This window comes from Columba livia, chromosome 7 (genome assembly GCF_036013475.1).
Source record: "Columba livia isolate bColLiv1 breed racing homer chromosome 7, bColLiv1.pat.W.v2, whole genome shotgun sequence".
Taxonomy (NCBI): domain Eukaryota; kingdom Metazoa; phylum Chordata; class Aves; order Columbiformes; family Columbidae; genus Columba; species Columba livia.
The window spans coordinates 4,267,501-4,282,500 of record NC_088608.1 but is presented as its reverse complement, the minus strand read 5'-3'; the positions used below and the strand labels follow the sequence as shown (position 1 = coordinate 4,282,500).

The 15,000-nt window shown below is 39.8% G+C and overlaps 1 protein-coding gene across 50 annotated transcripts in view; it reads right to left on the bottom strand.

Moving 5' to 3' along the window:
• The window catches only part of GTDC1 (glycosyltransferase like domain containing 1), a 188,874-nt gene that overhangs the window by 17,225 nt on the left and 156,649 nt on the right, over nt 1-15,000 (bottom strand). For all 50 annotated transcript variants that reach the window (XM_065070259.1, XM_065070254.1, XM_065070286.1 and 47 more), the window contains one exon: nt 397-506. In XM_065070259.1, the coding sequence (XP_064926331.1) occupies nt 397-506 (110 nt within the window). The remainder of the gene's footprint in view (nt 1-396; nt 507-15,000) is intronic.

The following is a 15,000-nucleotide window of genomic DNA, read 5'->3' as shown; positions in this document are numbered from 1 at the left end:
AAGCTCTCCACAGAAGTCCTTAACTTCACGTTTGAAAGGGAACTAAGTGTTTTCACCTGTTAAATTCTCAATCTGGATTTCAGATGAGCGACCTTTGCGCAAAGATTTTGTTTCCTATCTGAACCATCCAGTCACTCGCACCTGTCTTTACATGTAAATAAATACAGAAGTGTTACAGAAACAGAAAGAATGAATAAGGTCTTGCACTGCCAAGTAAAATGAAAAATGTTTACTGTCTTTAATAATTTTAATGACATATTAATATTATATAGCTCTACAACTATGAAGATTTCAAACATGTTCTCTCACTAATGTAAAATAATTTGTACATGAAAACTACCTCTGGAAATATTTATTTTTTGGTAACTTTACATTAAGAAACAAAAGGAAAGGTACCTGGAATTTCAGTGAAAGCCTCTCCAAGCACAGACACGTGGAAAGGAAGATCTTTCTCTTTCAGTTTCAGCAGGACTTTAAAGAAAGTCTCAGGATCTTTGTCATGTTCCCTTGAAACAAAAAGAACTTATCTCAGCATCGCTTATGTTTACTCGTAGATTTGTTTCAAAAAATCAGAACAGTATTTCTCTTAAATTGTGATTTCGGGGACTTCAGCGAAGTGATTTCAGCGTAATTTCCCCCTTTGCTTATGCCACGTGGTTGAACTTTTTCCTCAACTCAGCGCTCGGGATCGAAACTCAGTTTCAGCAGATTCTTCTCTCTCTTCCCTGTCTTCAAACGATGCCTTTGCTCTTCAAATTACCCACTTTGAAAGCGAGAAGGGCTGAGTAATATCTCACCTCGCTAAAGGCAAAAATCATGTTAGAAAAAGGGGCAAAGTAAGAAAAACAACTTCTTTGTTTCTGTCAAAAAATACACATACAATCTCCATTACACTTTATCTCCTTTTTCAGGAGGAATAGGTTAATCACAAACTTTTGCTTAAAATTTAGTATTTCCCAAGCTGGAATTTTATGAAGCCACGCTGCACTAATGTAAAGTTTCTGATCCATTCAGTGCTTTAGGTAAAGAAGGAAGGAATAAACTAACACAAGACATTTTCTACCCTTAGGCTTTTAAGGAGGTAACTGGAAGTTAAAACAGAAAGTAAGAAACCTGTACTTATTTATCATCTCAGCTGAAGATAATATTAAAGGTTTGTATGGGTGTAACACTCAATGCCTTGCAAAACAAGCTTGGTTATCTAAAAACAAAATAAAAAGCCGATTTGCTAATCTATCTACTTCACTAGGAGAGAATGAAAGGGTCGAATGGTACCACAGATGATCTAAATTTCCCAAATTCTTATAGTAAAAATGAAATAATTCCCCCCCCTCCAAGGTGAATATTACATCTTGCATTTAATTACTCTGCTCTGAATGATTGTACTTCAGATGTGCACCATATGTCTTTAAAATATTTTTGTTTTATTTATTATTTAGAAAATTCCACTGCTCTCCTTCCTGTATTAAGGGAAAATCTATAGTTCAGCTGTCCTTGCGTCTTTCTTCACCGCCTAATTTTGTAGAGTGAATCCGTAGGTTTGTCACACTGCTATATGAAATATTAATAATTATATCATTCAGGAAATCTGAAGCCAAATGACATCTGCAGCTCTACATGTGTTAATTTCTCATTCAGTCAATATTTTTGGTTTAGGGAATTAAAACAAATTAATCTTACAATTAACGTGTCTCTCCTAAGCTGAGAAATCTTCAGGAACCGTGGAGTTTTCAGAACTAGTTGCATTTTCTTGAAATAAATGTGGACAATAATGACTTTAAGAAGTCCTCCTTCTCCCAGATTTGTTGTGTTCTCCGTAATAAGGAGGAATGCAACTGCATAAGCTTCATAATTTGTTTCACATCTGTGAACCAGGAGTTTTCCCGGTGGTTCCAGTAACCAAAGTGGATATGAACACCAGCTTGTGAAGAGAATTTCTTCCAGTTACAAAGATCCCAGAACTGCCTACTAGTTTGTTTGCATCCTCACCTGTTTCTGGTAGGTACATTATGTGCAGGAACGCATTGCCAGTATTATAGTTCCCTCCAAATTCCCAGCTCAAAGAGCCAAAATGGGATTACAGTGGAAGATTCAGACTTGTCTGGAAGATCTGTATTGAAAATGTGCAAGTTTGCAAGGAAAACATAACAGCCTTGGTGCTGGGACTTGGTGTAGAACCATAGAATAGTCTGGGTTGGAAGGGACATTCAAAGGTCGTCTAGTCCAACCCCACTGCAACGAGCAGGGAATTCAGTATAATGTAATTCAATACAATATAATTCAGTGTAATTCAGTACAATGTTTCCTGTTTGCCTCAGTTTCCCCCAGGAGGGCTTTTGCGGGTGCTTTATAAGTGATCCCCAGGAGCTCTGATGCTGAGCTACGTGCACCTCACCCCGAGATGGACCCAAACATCCCCGTAAAACGAGGAGGCAGCCTCGACAGACAGAGCCACGATGCTCACAGGGATCTTTCCAAGCTCTTCACAGCCCCACCATCAGCTTTGCAGTCACACAAAAAAAGCCCTTCCAGCAAAGGATCTGCTTTCCCTCTCCCTTTCCAGAAGAGACCAGGGGTCCCGGAGGCAGCCAAAAGTGGAGGATGCTGTTGGAGCCACATTGTCAAGGAGCTGGCAGGAGAATCCGGAGCCTTACAGCTCGTCGAAGCCACATAAGCTGCACATATTTAGGAAAACTGATAGGAATTGGAAGTTGCAGCTTTGTTTAATAGGTGGGGAAGAACAGAAGGAAAATTTGGCACCCAGAAGGAATGTTGAAAGGGGAAGCGTTTCCTCTGCGCTGGAGCCTCTCTGGGGGTTTTTCTGCTGTAGGTGATTCTCCTTCCACAGCCCCTTTTAAAATACTTTGCTTTTATGTGACACAAGCAGATTTTAATGACACGTTTTGTGAATCTTGTCGTTTTTTCTATTTGTGAGGTCACCATATTCAATTTATCAGTTCCTATGACTTTTCTGCACCACGACCATTTCATTTTCCATTAAGACCTGCTTCTGACCGCACCTACAGATTGCAATATATTATTATTCCTACAAGTTAGTAAAGGTATAGCTGCTCCTAGTAGAAAGCAATAAATAGTAGAAGACCACCTCTTTAACTACATCAAAAAGAAGAGAGCTCTGCTTCTTGGCTGACATGGAGAAAATCATATACAATCCAGTCTGCCTTACTCAGCAACAACTGCTAAACACACCAGATTGTCATAGCAGTGATCATGGAAAAAGATGAACACAATATGGAATGTCTGTTCTGTAAAGATCTGCTCAAAAATGACGTGCACTTTTGGCTGCATCTGTTGCATTTTTGAGCTTTATTAAACAGTATTAATTATATATACTCCATTTTCTTAAGAAGAACTGCAAAACTCTATAAAAACCTGATATTAAAATGCAAACTTTTAAGTGATTCTGTTTGGGGAAAAAACAAGCTGATTCTAGGGTCTGGCTTTGTTGCTTAGCGTAGGTATTTCAAACACTTCTGTATTTCTACTTGATTTGATACGCATCTGGTAAAGGCAAAATAAGAACTGGGTATGAAGACGCTCTAAATTTCACTGTAAAAACATGAAAATATCAGAATGACCAAACTCCAGCTGTAAATGCCACAAACCAGACACAGGCACCACATCTATACTTGGATTTGAGAGCACTGTGCTGTTGGAGATATTGAAGATCCATGAACTGAACGCTCATTTTTTTACCATTTGTAATCTGAAATAAAACTTCCAAGACTGTCCCTGAAATGGGGATTGGGAGGCTGGTGGTAGCAGCACCACCACCATTATATCTTCCATTATATCTGCCTTAGATTCCCTGTTTATAAAACGGGTGTGATTGTTACATTTTCACCACAGAAGGACGCTGTCAGGATTAACTGATGACTTGACATCCCTCTTTTCAGAATAAAAAATGATTTTGAAAAGCAACTTCATAGCGCTACGATGATGCTCCTCTATACAATCAATGGCAACAGGGTCCAAATCAGTTTTCTACTATTCAGGGGTGTTGTGAATTCAGTTTCCAGACTCACCCACTGCTGGAACTGGAAGGAGAGTGCACAGAAACCAGCTAAACTGGAGTTATTCCCTGTGGCTGCCGGATCCCCAAGTCCCTTATCAGTGATGGAAAACGTATTAAATTAAAAGAAATAAAAAGGCAGAATTTGGCCCTTTACATTATTCAGTGCATATCGATCTCTTGGATTTGAGCGAAATTCATTAAGAGACCCATATGGTCTTCTGTGACTTAAATTTAATTTTTTAATTAAACTTATCATACATAGCGATAATTGCAGTTATTTAGATTTTGGAGAAGACACATATAGCTATGCAATGCAAAAGCACCAGAGTTGGGGAGAAGAGACAGGACTTGCTCAAAGGGGTGAAATAAATGCAGTCTCTTTAAACAAAGAATTAAACTTACAGTTTATGCAAGTTAATCAGTAACCTAAGAATGCTATGTCAGGAAAGAAAGTCTTAATATTTGAGAAAATAACATGTAAAGGGTGTGTAATTCTTATGATAACAGCCTTGTTGAGCCATCTCTCAAGGTGCTACATATTCTGAAAGGGTTACAAAAAAGCTCAGCTAAGAGCAATATTAAAAGGGTCGATCTTAATCTTCTTAGGACATTTAGCATGGGAGATTTGCAGCAGTGGAGAATCCCAAATTGTCAGGGCAAACAGTCATATTTCATTTTTTACAGTGCCTTAAAACCAAGCGATTCAAACTGGCTGCGTCTCCTCCTGCCTCCCCAATTCATCGTATCATTGGAAGTGGTGTGAAGTGGCAACGCTAAAACAGGTACAAAATCTTCAGAAGTTATACTAGCGTTTTTTTTTTTTTTTTAAATATATATTTTTTAGAATATATATCAAAAGATAAACCACAGATTTCCACCTATCTGCAATTATCACTAGAAAATGGTTCTGCAACCAGGGAGAAGAGAAAGGGATGGGGGACAAAGCACAGGGAAGGAATGAGGGGCAGGAAGGGGGCTGGAGAAGTCCATGAGCATAGAATCGATAATTAAAAGTGAAGGAGATGAAGTTTCTAAGACCTTGAAGTGGATGACAGTGGCTCTTTAGTCTCAGGAAGGTGAAATATTGAGGAGCGAGTTTGGCAGATGAGACGGGCAAAACAACGTAAAGGGGAAGAGAACCACAAGAAGAGGAACAAGAAAATACAAGTATTCAAGTTGAAAACTGAAAAATCACGGCATATCCAAACCCAGAGGGAGAAAAGATAAATATAGAGTAAATAGAAGAGAAAAAGGAAAAGGTATAGACTCAGGAAAATGAAAGAATACAGAAAACTACTCAGAGAGAAGCTTCAGAGAGCATTTGAGACTGCTATCAGTGGTAGAGAAAAGGTCAGAAAGAAACAGTAAAGATATAAATTAGGAAGCAAAAATAAAACTGTGTGATAATTAAAGGAGAACCAAAGAGGAAGAGAATAGAGCAAAGGCATGCAGTGGCGTTAGCAGTGAGGATGGAGAACAAAAAGAAAAGGTAGAAAATCTGCAAAATCCCCCTAAACGTTTCTGTTTTCGGAAGAATGAAGGTGAAGGAAAGCGTGGGCAGGCCCTGCTGCTGAGCTGCTCCCCTATCGCCCCCGGAGCCAGGGCTGAAGGTGCCTTTATCCCTGTAACGTTCTTCGTTTGGGTGATAACAGCAGGAACTTGAGGTTCTTGACTGTTTTGGCTGATACGGTCCAGGCCTGGGGAGGGTGATGAAGGATGCCACAGGCTGATAAGGGTGACTCATGTGACATCAGCCTCCTGTTGACCCTGTATCCGTCCAGGGCATTTTCAAGAGGAGAACAGCAGCATATCAATAAATGGTGTGTTTTTTTGCACGCACGCTCTGCTGAAATAAAAAAGGCTCCATTTCACCTTAAACCTAACCTAAAGAAAAGCATCCATCATTTTTTCACTGCGTTTACTGTACTACACCCTGAAATTTTACATTAAAGCTTGAGCTCTGCAAGACTTGAATATAGGTTTATTATAACTTAACAGTGCTGGAAAGCAGCAGTTAGTCACAAAATATAAGCCTGGCCTTAAAACCAGAGAATTTCAGCATTCTGGTCTTTTCCTGACACTGATTTCCCAGGTTTCCCCATCCCTAAGAGAGGGTCTAACAGGAGCTTTCATTTACAGAAATGTGCTGAGGATCAGAGACGGGAGGATAATATTCTTCTTAAAGTAAGAGACTCATGTTACAAGCCTATTCAATATCCCAAATGAAACACATTGTAGTCATTATTTTCACGAAGGACAGAAGACTTGCCTAAATCAAATGACTTTAATATGCGTTTTCTATGTTAAGATTGGGGCGGGGGGGAAAGACAGGCAAAAGATTAGAATTCTAATACCAAATTTCTGGTAACAATGCTCACGATAACTGTGGGAAAAGAGCTACCAGAAAAGAAACAAGGGGGAAAAGAAATAACTATGAAAATGCAAACATGAAGGAAAAGTTAATTGCTTTCTATTTATTCAATTTATCACAGTGTTTTTCCATCTTTTTACATTTCCAATATGAGGTAGGGGTAGACTGTAAACATGTAGTTAAGTCCAATGAGTTTTCTTCTTCGGCTGATACGCTTACAAAATGTCTTTGCTGTAATTGTGCCTCTAAACATTGTCTGGCATCATCAGCATCAAAAGTTACCACAATATCCAATACCCCCTCAGTTAATAGAAAATGGAGTCAAGTAGAAGAAAACATTTCTGCGTAAGAGTCACTGAAATAAAGGCCCCTCCAGAATAGATTTGAGCGAGCCATTTGGAGTTCCTACAAACAGAAATGGTCCTGATCCTTTGCCTGCACTTGCAAAACACCTCTGCAAGCCAAGGAATTAAAAAATGGCACTAGAGAAGCAAAAAGCAGCCAAACAGTACTGGCAAATACAGTGTTTTATTTTCTGTTATAGGCCATGACGTATTTACAGTGAGGAGTGTGTATTTTACCTCCTGATTCTTTCAAATTGCTGGCCTGAGAAAAATGGGTGGCGTTGTGCTTTACGCTGGAAAAGCATTTTCTCCTATCTTGTGTTATCTAGAAGAGATTCATAAAAAAAAAAGAGAACCTTGGGAGTTTATTGTTTAGATTCTTCTTCTTCTCCCCTCACAATTCGCGAAGGAAAAAACCTCAAAATAAAATATTGCGCATTCTCTAACCAAAGAAACCTCAGGATCAGCATCAGTCATTGAGCCTCCTGCTTGTTTCCTAAAGAGAGATTAACCTTCGAAGACAAAGACCAGTGTTTGGTCTCAGTTACCTCGCTGTAAAAATCAATGCACTTTTATTCGGATGCCTTTTCATTTCTTTTATTCCAGCTTAGAGAACCTAGCTTTTCACAAGTATAGGATTCAGAGAAAATAACCATTTTACTCGAATTTGCAACACAACCCAATAACGGCTACAAACTACTCCCAAATAGTTTCTTTAAAACAACATATTAAACTTAACTTCCTTTTCTGTTCCAAAGGTAACATAACAAATGGTTTCCTGTTGTTGTGAGGCAAGATAAAATAACCTGAGTCATCCTGACAGCCTTGATAACCATACACAATATATCCTATTGTAATTCAACATGCTATAAAAAAGTCATGTCATGGTAGTAATAAATGACTATGGACGTGGGAAAAAAAAATCTACTCAGGTAGTTACTTGAAAGAACAGAAGATTCGAATGTAAGTTACTACATAAATAACTACATCACCAAACATCTGCCTGGGAATGGCACTCCCACCATACAAAACCTTGTGGCCCCTCTATGTTTTCCATGGTGGACTCACATCACCAAACTATAAGTATTTAATAGTCCACCAGATTCAGTGCCTGGGTCAAACGTAAGTCCTGGTCCTTACTGACTAATACCCCAATGGAAATTAGCTCAGGTACAATACTGTAACTCATCCTTTTTGGATTTGTGAAGCTGTCATATCCAAGGATGAAGCTCCTAAGCAGGAACTTCCTTGGCACCAAGACCAAGGCTCGAAATTCATTATTCAACAAGATTAAAGTAACTACGAATCTCATCACTTCTGGAACAAGAAATCAACTCATTTAGTTGAGGCAGTTTTTGCACAAACACACCTGAGAAAAAGCGGAGATTAGAGGACGAAGAGAGGGGGGAAAAGGGTGAAAACACAGAAAAGGAAAGCAGGGAGGACAAGAAGGGAAAGGGGGAAGAGAGTCAAACTTGCTGCGCAGTAAGAAGAGGAATCTAATTAAAAAGCTTTGAAGAGAGAAACATAACCCCTTATTATTGGTGAACATAAGGAAGAATAGCAAATAATTTGCTTAGGAAATATTTGATTTTTGTCTCCTGGAGACTATTCACATACTTTGGTCAGGGTTACTGTGAACTACTAAGGGGGCTGGTGGCACCGTCTGCTGAGTTTGCCTGAGACTTCTCATTAGAAAACTTCTTCTTTATGACATTTCCAAAGACTAGAGCTATTTTGGACTATCATCTTCCAGAAAAATTCTGCCAAAAGTTCTCCAGAACATCCAAAGAACAAGATTTAAAACATCTTGCAAATATTACATTTCTAATAAGCCTCTGTTTTAGGTATTTCAACCGCTTTTCGGTTTAAGGTAAGAACTGAATATTTGGATGTGTTTGATTTTGAGTCAAAGATACACTTCTTGTGTTGGAAGTCTTCCTGAAAACATAGACAAGCCTTTGGAGAACTTCTTTTGTACCTGGTCACTGAACGGTCCACATGTCTTGGGCAAGATAGTCCTAGTCCTGCAGGTCAGGTTGCTAAAACCCAGGCAGGATCTGCCATCTGAAATAAAACCACAAACCTTGTCTTCACTTTCAATGATTCCTCCACTGAATTCAAAATAAAATTTGCAGAATAAAGAGCTCTTTTATATGCATTGAAAATAAGGAACAACAAGAAAATGTAAGATTTGGTTAAGAAAACAAAGCAGTATAGGAGATGGGTTGAAGAGGCTTTTCCAGTTTGACTGAAACTCTCAGATGCAGATGAGAATAAAGCAAAGGGGACAAATAAGATCTCATCAATTTGACTAGTTATCCAAGAACAGCATGGCAAAGAAATAGTGAACTGAAAGAAGAAGCAGAGAAGAAGGGGAAAATATGCGACACGACGCCGGTTCATACGGGAAAAAAAATGCAATAAGCTGAATAAGGACACCAGTATAAGAGACGATGAGGATAACATAGTCAGGTTGGACAATGGAGATTAGGAGAAAACAGGGACCAATGTGTTGTAGAAGGTCCCTTGCACAGACAGGGAGGGTGACTGAAATGATGAAGATGGAAAAAAGTTGAGAAAGCGGAGAAAAATCAAATTTGCTGCACAAGGAGACTATATAGGAAGAGAAAGGGAGACCTTCTCGCTCTCTACAACCACCTGAAAGGAGGTTGGAGCATGGAGGGTGTTGGTCTCTTGTCCCAAGTAACAAGCAATAGGACACGAGGAAATGGCCTCAAATTGCACCAGGGGAGGTTCAGATTGGATATTGGGAACAATATCCAATTGCATTGAACAGGCCACCCAGGGCAGTGGTGGAGTCACCATCCCTGGAGGGGTTTAAAAGGCATTTAGGCAAAGTTCTTAGGGACACAGATTTAGGTTATGGTTGGACTCGATGATCTTATGGGTCTCTTCCAACCAACCATGATTCTACAATTCTAATCTATGAGAGAAAAGGAAGAAGGTATGAAAGGCCAAGACAAAGCTTGGGTGAATGGAGAAGAAAAGGACTGTTCTGATGGCAATAGGTGGAAAAGTGTGAGCCCACTTCCCTCAGGGCTTTAGACCCACCAGTTCAGGTGTTTCTGCTCAGACTTGGGTTTTGTAGCTACACAAGAGAAGAAAAACACCATAGAATGAGTTTCCCATCATGGTAAAAGGAAAAGCCAAGCTTACCAGAGTTTATAGGGCAAACTGATACTTCTGTTCCAAACTTAATTAATCTTAAAATGTCCAAGTGATGCAGTTGCAATCTTACATTAACTCAACGTCAATTTTTCAGCTGTGGCTGAAACATGTATTATGACAGGCTTCAGAGGAAGGCACTAAAGCAGCTGCCCTATGAGCATCCAGGTGGCACAGAGACAGTGAAGAAGGAAGGCTTCTGCGTGTGATATTTTAAGCAGAATCTTTATGGTATTTAAGCTTTAAGGTACAGGTACATCAGAGTGCAAAACCATCCCCTGGAGCAGAAAATAGTTCATGGGGCTTGAATTTTGCTCTTGTTACAGGTAACAGTGCTCTGACAGCCCGACACCAATGGTTCACTACTTGCAACCCACGTAAGATGCTGCTTCAACCTTGACTTTACAGGAGTGGAAAAAGGGTTTACACCAAACTGCTCTAAACGCAACAGGAAGCAGAACTGGGCATGGAGCCTAACTATAGAAAAGAAAGAAGAGTGCTTACTAGAAGTGAAAGAACTAAGTGTATTTGGGGGAGCAGTGGGTAAAAAAACAACGAAGTTTGATTTTAATACGATTCTTTTACAGCCTATTAAGTTCTCCAGTATCAAAACGAAGTCTGCTAAAAGTTAGTAAACAAAGGCTTTCAGGAGAGCTTTATTAAATCACTTATGACTTATCAAGTTAAAACTCCCACTCAGATATCTTAATAAAACTTCCAGAGAATATATATTAATTTTCCTGGAAATCAGAAGCCAATTACTAAGTGGAGGGGCTACTGTCTGCTATACCACCGACTGGCTTTCTGTAAATAGAATATTTACCAACAACTTGGATTTTGTTTCTTAAAGTTTCAGTTTCTGAAGGTCAAATAACTATGTAACTGCTTAATAAAGAAGCAAAGAAGTACCTCTAAATATCTCCAAGCTCTGATGGGCTTATATTCTGCTCCTTAGGTGAGGTATTAGCAAAGCTTATTTATTTTCATTTCCAAGGCTTTTATTTGCTCATTCCCTTGTGGTAAAGCTGATTTCCATGATGATTCCCTTCTTAATTTTAATACCCTTTTTACTCATCATATAGACATAAGAATTTTCCATAAAATAATGAAACCCTTCCAAAGGAAATGAAGACAACTAAGAGAGGAAAGTAAACTACAGCTTACTCTTTTTTCTCCTTTTCAATTAATTGATCCACTGTCATATGCATATATGAAAGATTTTTTTTAATGAAAGGAAAATAAGGTTAATTAACATAAAACCCCTCACTCCTTGAGATGTTGAATTTTGTATTTTATCCATGCTGCCTTAAGTGCCTTGATTTCCCAGTAATGACCTAGTTCTCCTAATGAGTAACATTAACCCCTGGCTGTAGCTGTCCAGGACTTAATTGTCAACTGGAGCTGAAATAGGAGAGTTTGCCGATCAGCAGGTATGTGGTATATTAACTCATGTCATTTCAGACCCTAATAAATAAATCTGTTGCTAAGGCAACAGGAGCATCAGCTGTATCACTTTTCCCTTTTTCTTTTCCTCCCCTTCTTAAAGCAAACTGCCTTTCACACCGAGCTTTTAAAAAAAGGAAATTAACTACATGTAACCATAATTAGAAGAAACATCGTTTCTCATCTCGGAAACATATCTACATTAATGAAAAAAGGCGTTCAAAACGAGGACTGCTTTCTGCTGTGACCAGGGTGACTGAAATGATTTCCCTCCACTGAGGGAATGCAATTTGAAGTATACATCTGAGCGAGAACAGATCACAAAATGTGCTAGTTCTTTGTATTTCTGAGAGATATCCCCTCTCCTTTAGTGTGTTGCTGATGCCAACTGAGCAAACTGCTTCAACTGTTAAACAGGAGCCCAGAATATTGAAACCGGAGGAGAAAAAACACCACTCAAACCCAAACACATTCACTAACCTTCTGTGAATCTTTCAGTACAATTGGCAGACATGCAACCTTTCAGAAAGCTAAAAAACACCCCATTTTCAGCTCATCACAATTACCCACTGATGAGAATTAACATACTTGATAGAAACATAGATGCCATTGCTCCTCCCTGTCCCACAGAGGCAGTTACCTGGTTCTTGCATAGGGAAAGCAAGAGAAAGCTGGGGCAACATAAATATGTGTGATTTGGTGAGCAAAAGCTGGTAACTCACCTTCTGCCTCCATTTCTCTAAGATCAGATCCCAAATATTCCTGTTTGAGACTAACTAATTCAAGAATTTATAGAGCAGCAAAGTGCATACAAGTGCAGGTGGTACAAACATCTTTGTGTTCCACAAGGTTTGGGAAGGGAGATCTTAGTACTCTCTATTTAGGGTCCCACAGGTGAATGTCACAGCCATCACTTAATTCCTGCCATTTCATCACAGGATGAAGTGTCTGTCTTATAATTTTCAAAACTAACAGGTTTACATTTAGTTTGTAACTACAGAACAGTTCTTCTCAATCTCTAGTTGCCCACATCTCAATCAGAGACCAAGCAGGAAGGGAACTGAAGAGAAGGTCATAAAGCAAACTATTGCTCTTGGAACACTTACTAGAGGCTCTGTCCACGCTACAAACATCTTAAACTACTCAAAATTGTATCAGGCTTTTAAGCTGAAGAATAAGGAGGCAGTATAAAGCATCTTTTTTGCAATTATCAAAATTAGAGATGTTTTCTCCTCTGGACTATCAACTTCTCCTAGCCCTTTGAGAAAATAGGCTTTAAGAAAGATGGAAAAAATGAAGGAGAACATTCACACCTGAGAGATCTTGATTACATGCTGAACGTTTCTACAAGCTCATAAAAACAGTGATCAAGGAATAGTGCATCTTCCACTGGAAGGGTTCAGTGCCCCAAATCCCCAGCCATGGGAAGAAATTTCAAGGTTAGACTTCACTGAATGAACAAGCAAAGAAGAGACACTTCCAAACTGCCCTTCCAGTTAACATTTAAATCTGAACTTCTCAGAGTATTTCATTAACTTTTTTATTTGCTACTTATAAAAAACCCCTAATATCTGCTCTCCAACTTAACTTCAGCTTGCATGAAAGTGAAGTTACACTATTTTTTGCTTGAGGTATTGAAGAACTGAGGGTGTCAGCTTCTACTTTCATGGCACTGGTTCATTCACCACATGTTATCTGTATTGCATCCCTGGTGAACAGTTTTCTTTGGGAGTATTAGACAGTTTTTCTTAGACACAGCTAAAAAGTTTCCACTTTGAAATTGTTATTTTACACCTTTTTATCATATCTGGTACCTTTTAGTCAAGGCTGTATAAACACTTGCATTTTAAGTCTTTGCTTTCGGTCTGTCTTATCTATCCACCACGTTCACCTTTTTGGATTAAATCTGCCAGAATCATTTGCTTTTCAAAGGTGAAGTTTCCCTGCAGGAACTCAGTCCCCATTCAGCACAGATCGAGAGCCAAACTCTCCACTGCTTTCCCAAGCAAAGGAGCAGAACAGACCCTGCCAGCTGTGATTCCCCTGAAATGGGGGATTTACTTTCCTTTGTCCACGCACAACCTCTGTCCTCCTCAAATGACATCGCATGAGTGGCCACCCAGCTTGGAGGAACAGGACCACAGTCTTTCTTCTGTGAAGACAGGCTGAGAGAGTTGCGGTGTTCAGCTGGAGAAGAGAAGCTCTGGGGAGACCTTATTGCAGCCTTTCTGTACTTAAAAGAGAGCAAGAAGAAAGATGGGGACACACTTTTTAGCAGGGCCTATTACGACAGGACTAAGGGTGATGGTTTTAAACCAAAGAAGGGGACATTCAGGCTGGACATAAGGAGTAAATTTTTATACACTGAGGGTGGTGAGAGCCTGGCCCAGGTTGGCCAGAGAGGTGGTGGATGAACCATCCCTGGAGACATCCCAGGCCAGGCTGGACGGGGCTCTGAGCAACCTGAGCTGGTGAAGATGTCCCTGCTCATGGCAGGGGTGGCACTGGGGGAGCTGGGAAGGGCCCTTCAACCCAAACCATTCTATGATTCTACATATTCTCTGCAGGCTGTTTACAATGTTGAGGATGCCTGTTGAGGCTAATAGCACTTATGGGTACTCCAAGGTGATTTCTAGGTGAAGCAACTACTCTTTCATCTTTTGCTGTCTTGCCATACCTGTGTCTGGATGGGATAAACTTTGGGTCAAAATATTCGACAGTGTCACTAAAATACGTCTTCGCAGTATTCTCAAATATATCTATATTAAATAGCTTTGAATTCTGAATTCAAAGGCAAACAGTAACTACACAAATTCTGTATTGCACTGCCAAGATGAAGAGGAACAAGGCACTACTATCAAAAAAACACCTCTCCCTCACTTCTTCAGCCCCTGGACTTTGTGATGCTCTACATTAAAAACAAGCAACTGGGCACAGCACTATCTCCATACACACCGTTTTCCCTTAGACCAGAAAACTTCAGATAACTGTTACAATCTAGATTTTTTCTTTCTTCTGAATTTCCTCATCGTGACTTCTACCACCGTTCCTCCCGCTCCTGTATCTCCTGCCCCACGTCCTTCTCCACACTCTCGTCACACGCTGGTATGTACGGACACAAGATAACGGGCTGATCTGATCTTTCACGTGAATTGATAGCGGCTACTTGTTTGCATGTGTGTGTAAATTCTCGCTGATTCCCCACGTGATCTTTTATCACGCCCGTACAATTAGGGGAAGAAGAATCGATTTTTGACAAGTTTCTCTTATCAAGTCTTTAACGGCTGAGATGATACAGCGCACGCAGGGAAGAAAGAAAAACCATAAGGCTCGGGTGAATGTTTTGAGTTAAAAGATGCACTGTAGGTCTTCTCCATGAAAAAGAGATATAAGGAGGATCCAATCTTATAATAAAATTATGTATGTGTCACCTGCATGATGTGACCGTGGTTGGGATGCAGCGGGTTTGCTGTTTTGCACATCCACTGTCAATGCTTGTGTGCAAGAAGAACTGAGGAACATGCTGGTGTACCCCAAGTAGAGCAAAACCAGCTTTGACAAGCGTCTGTGGCCTTGTTGGGGGTCACTGAGAGGGAATAAAGTACATGTAAAATGCT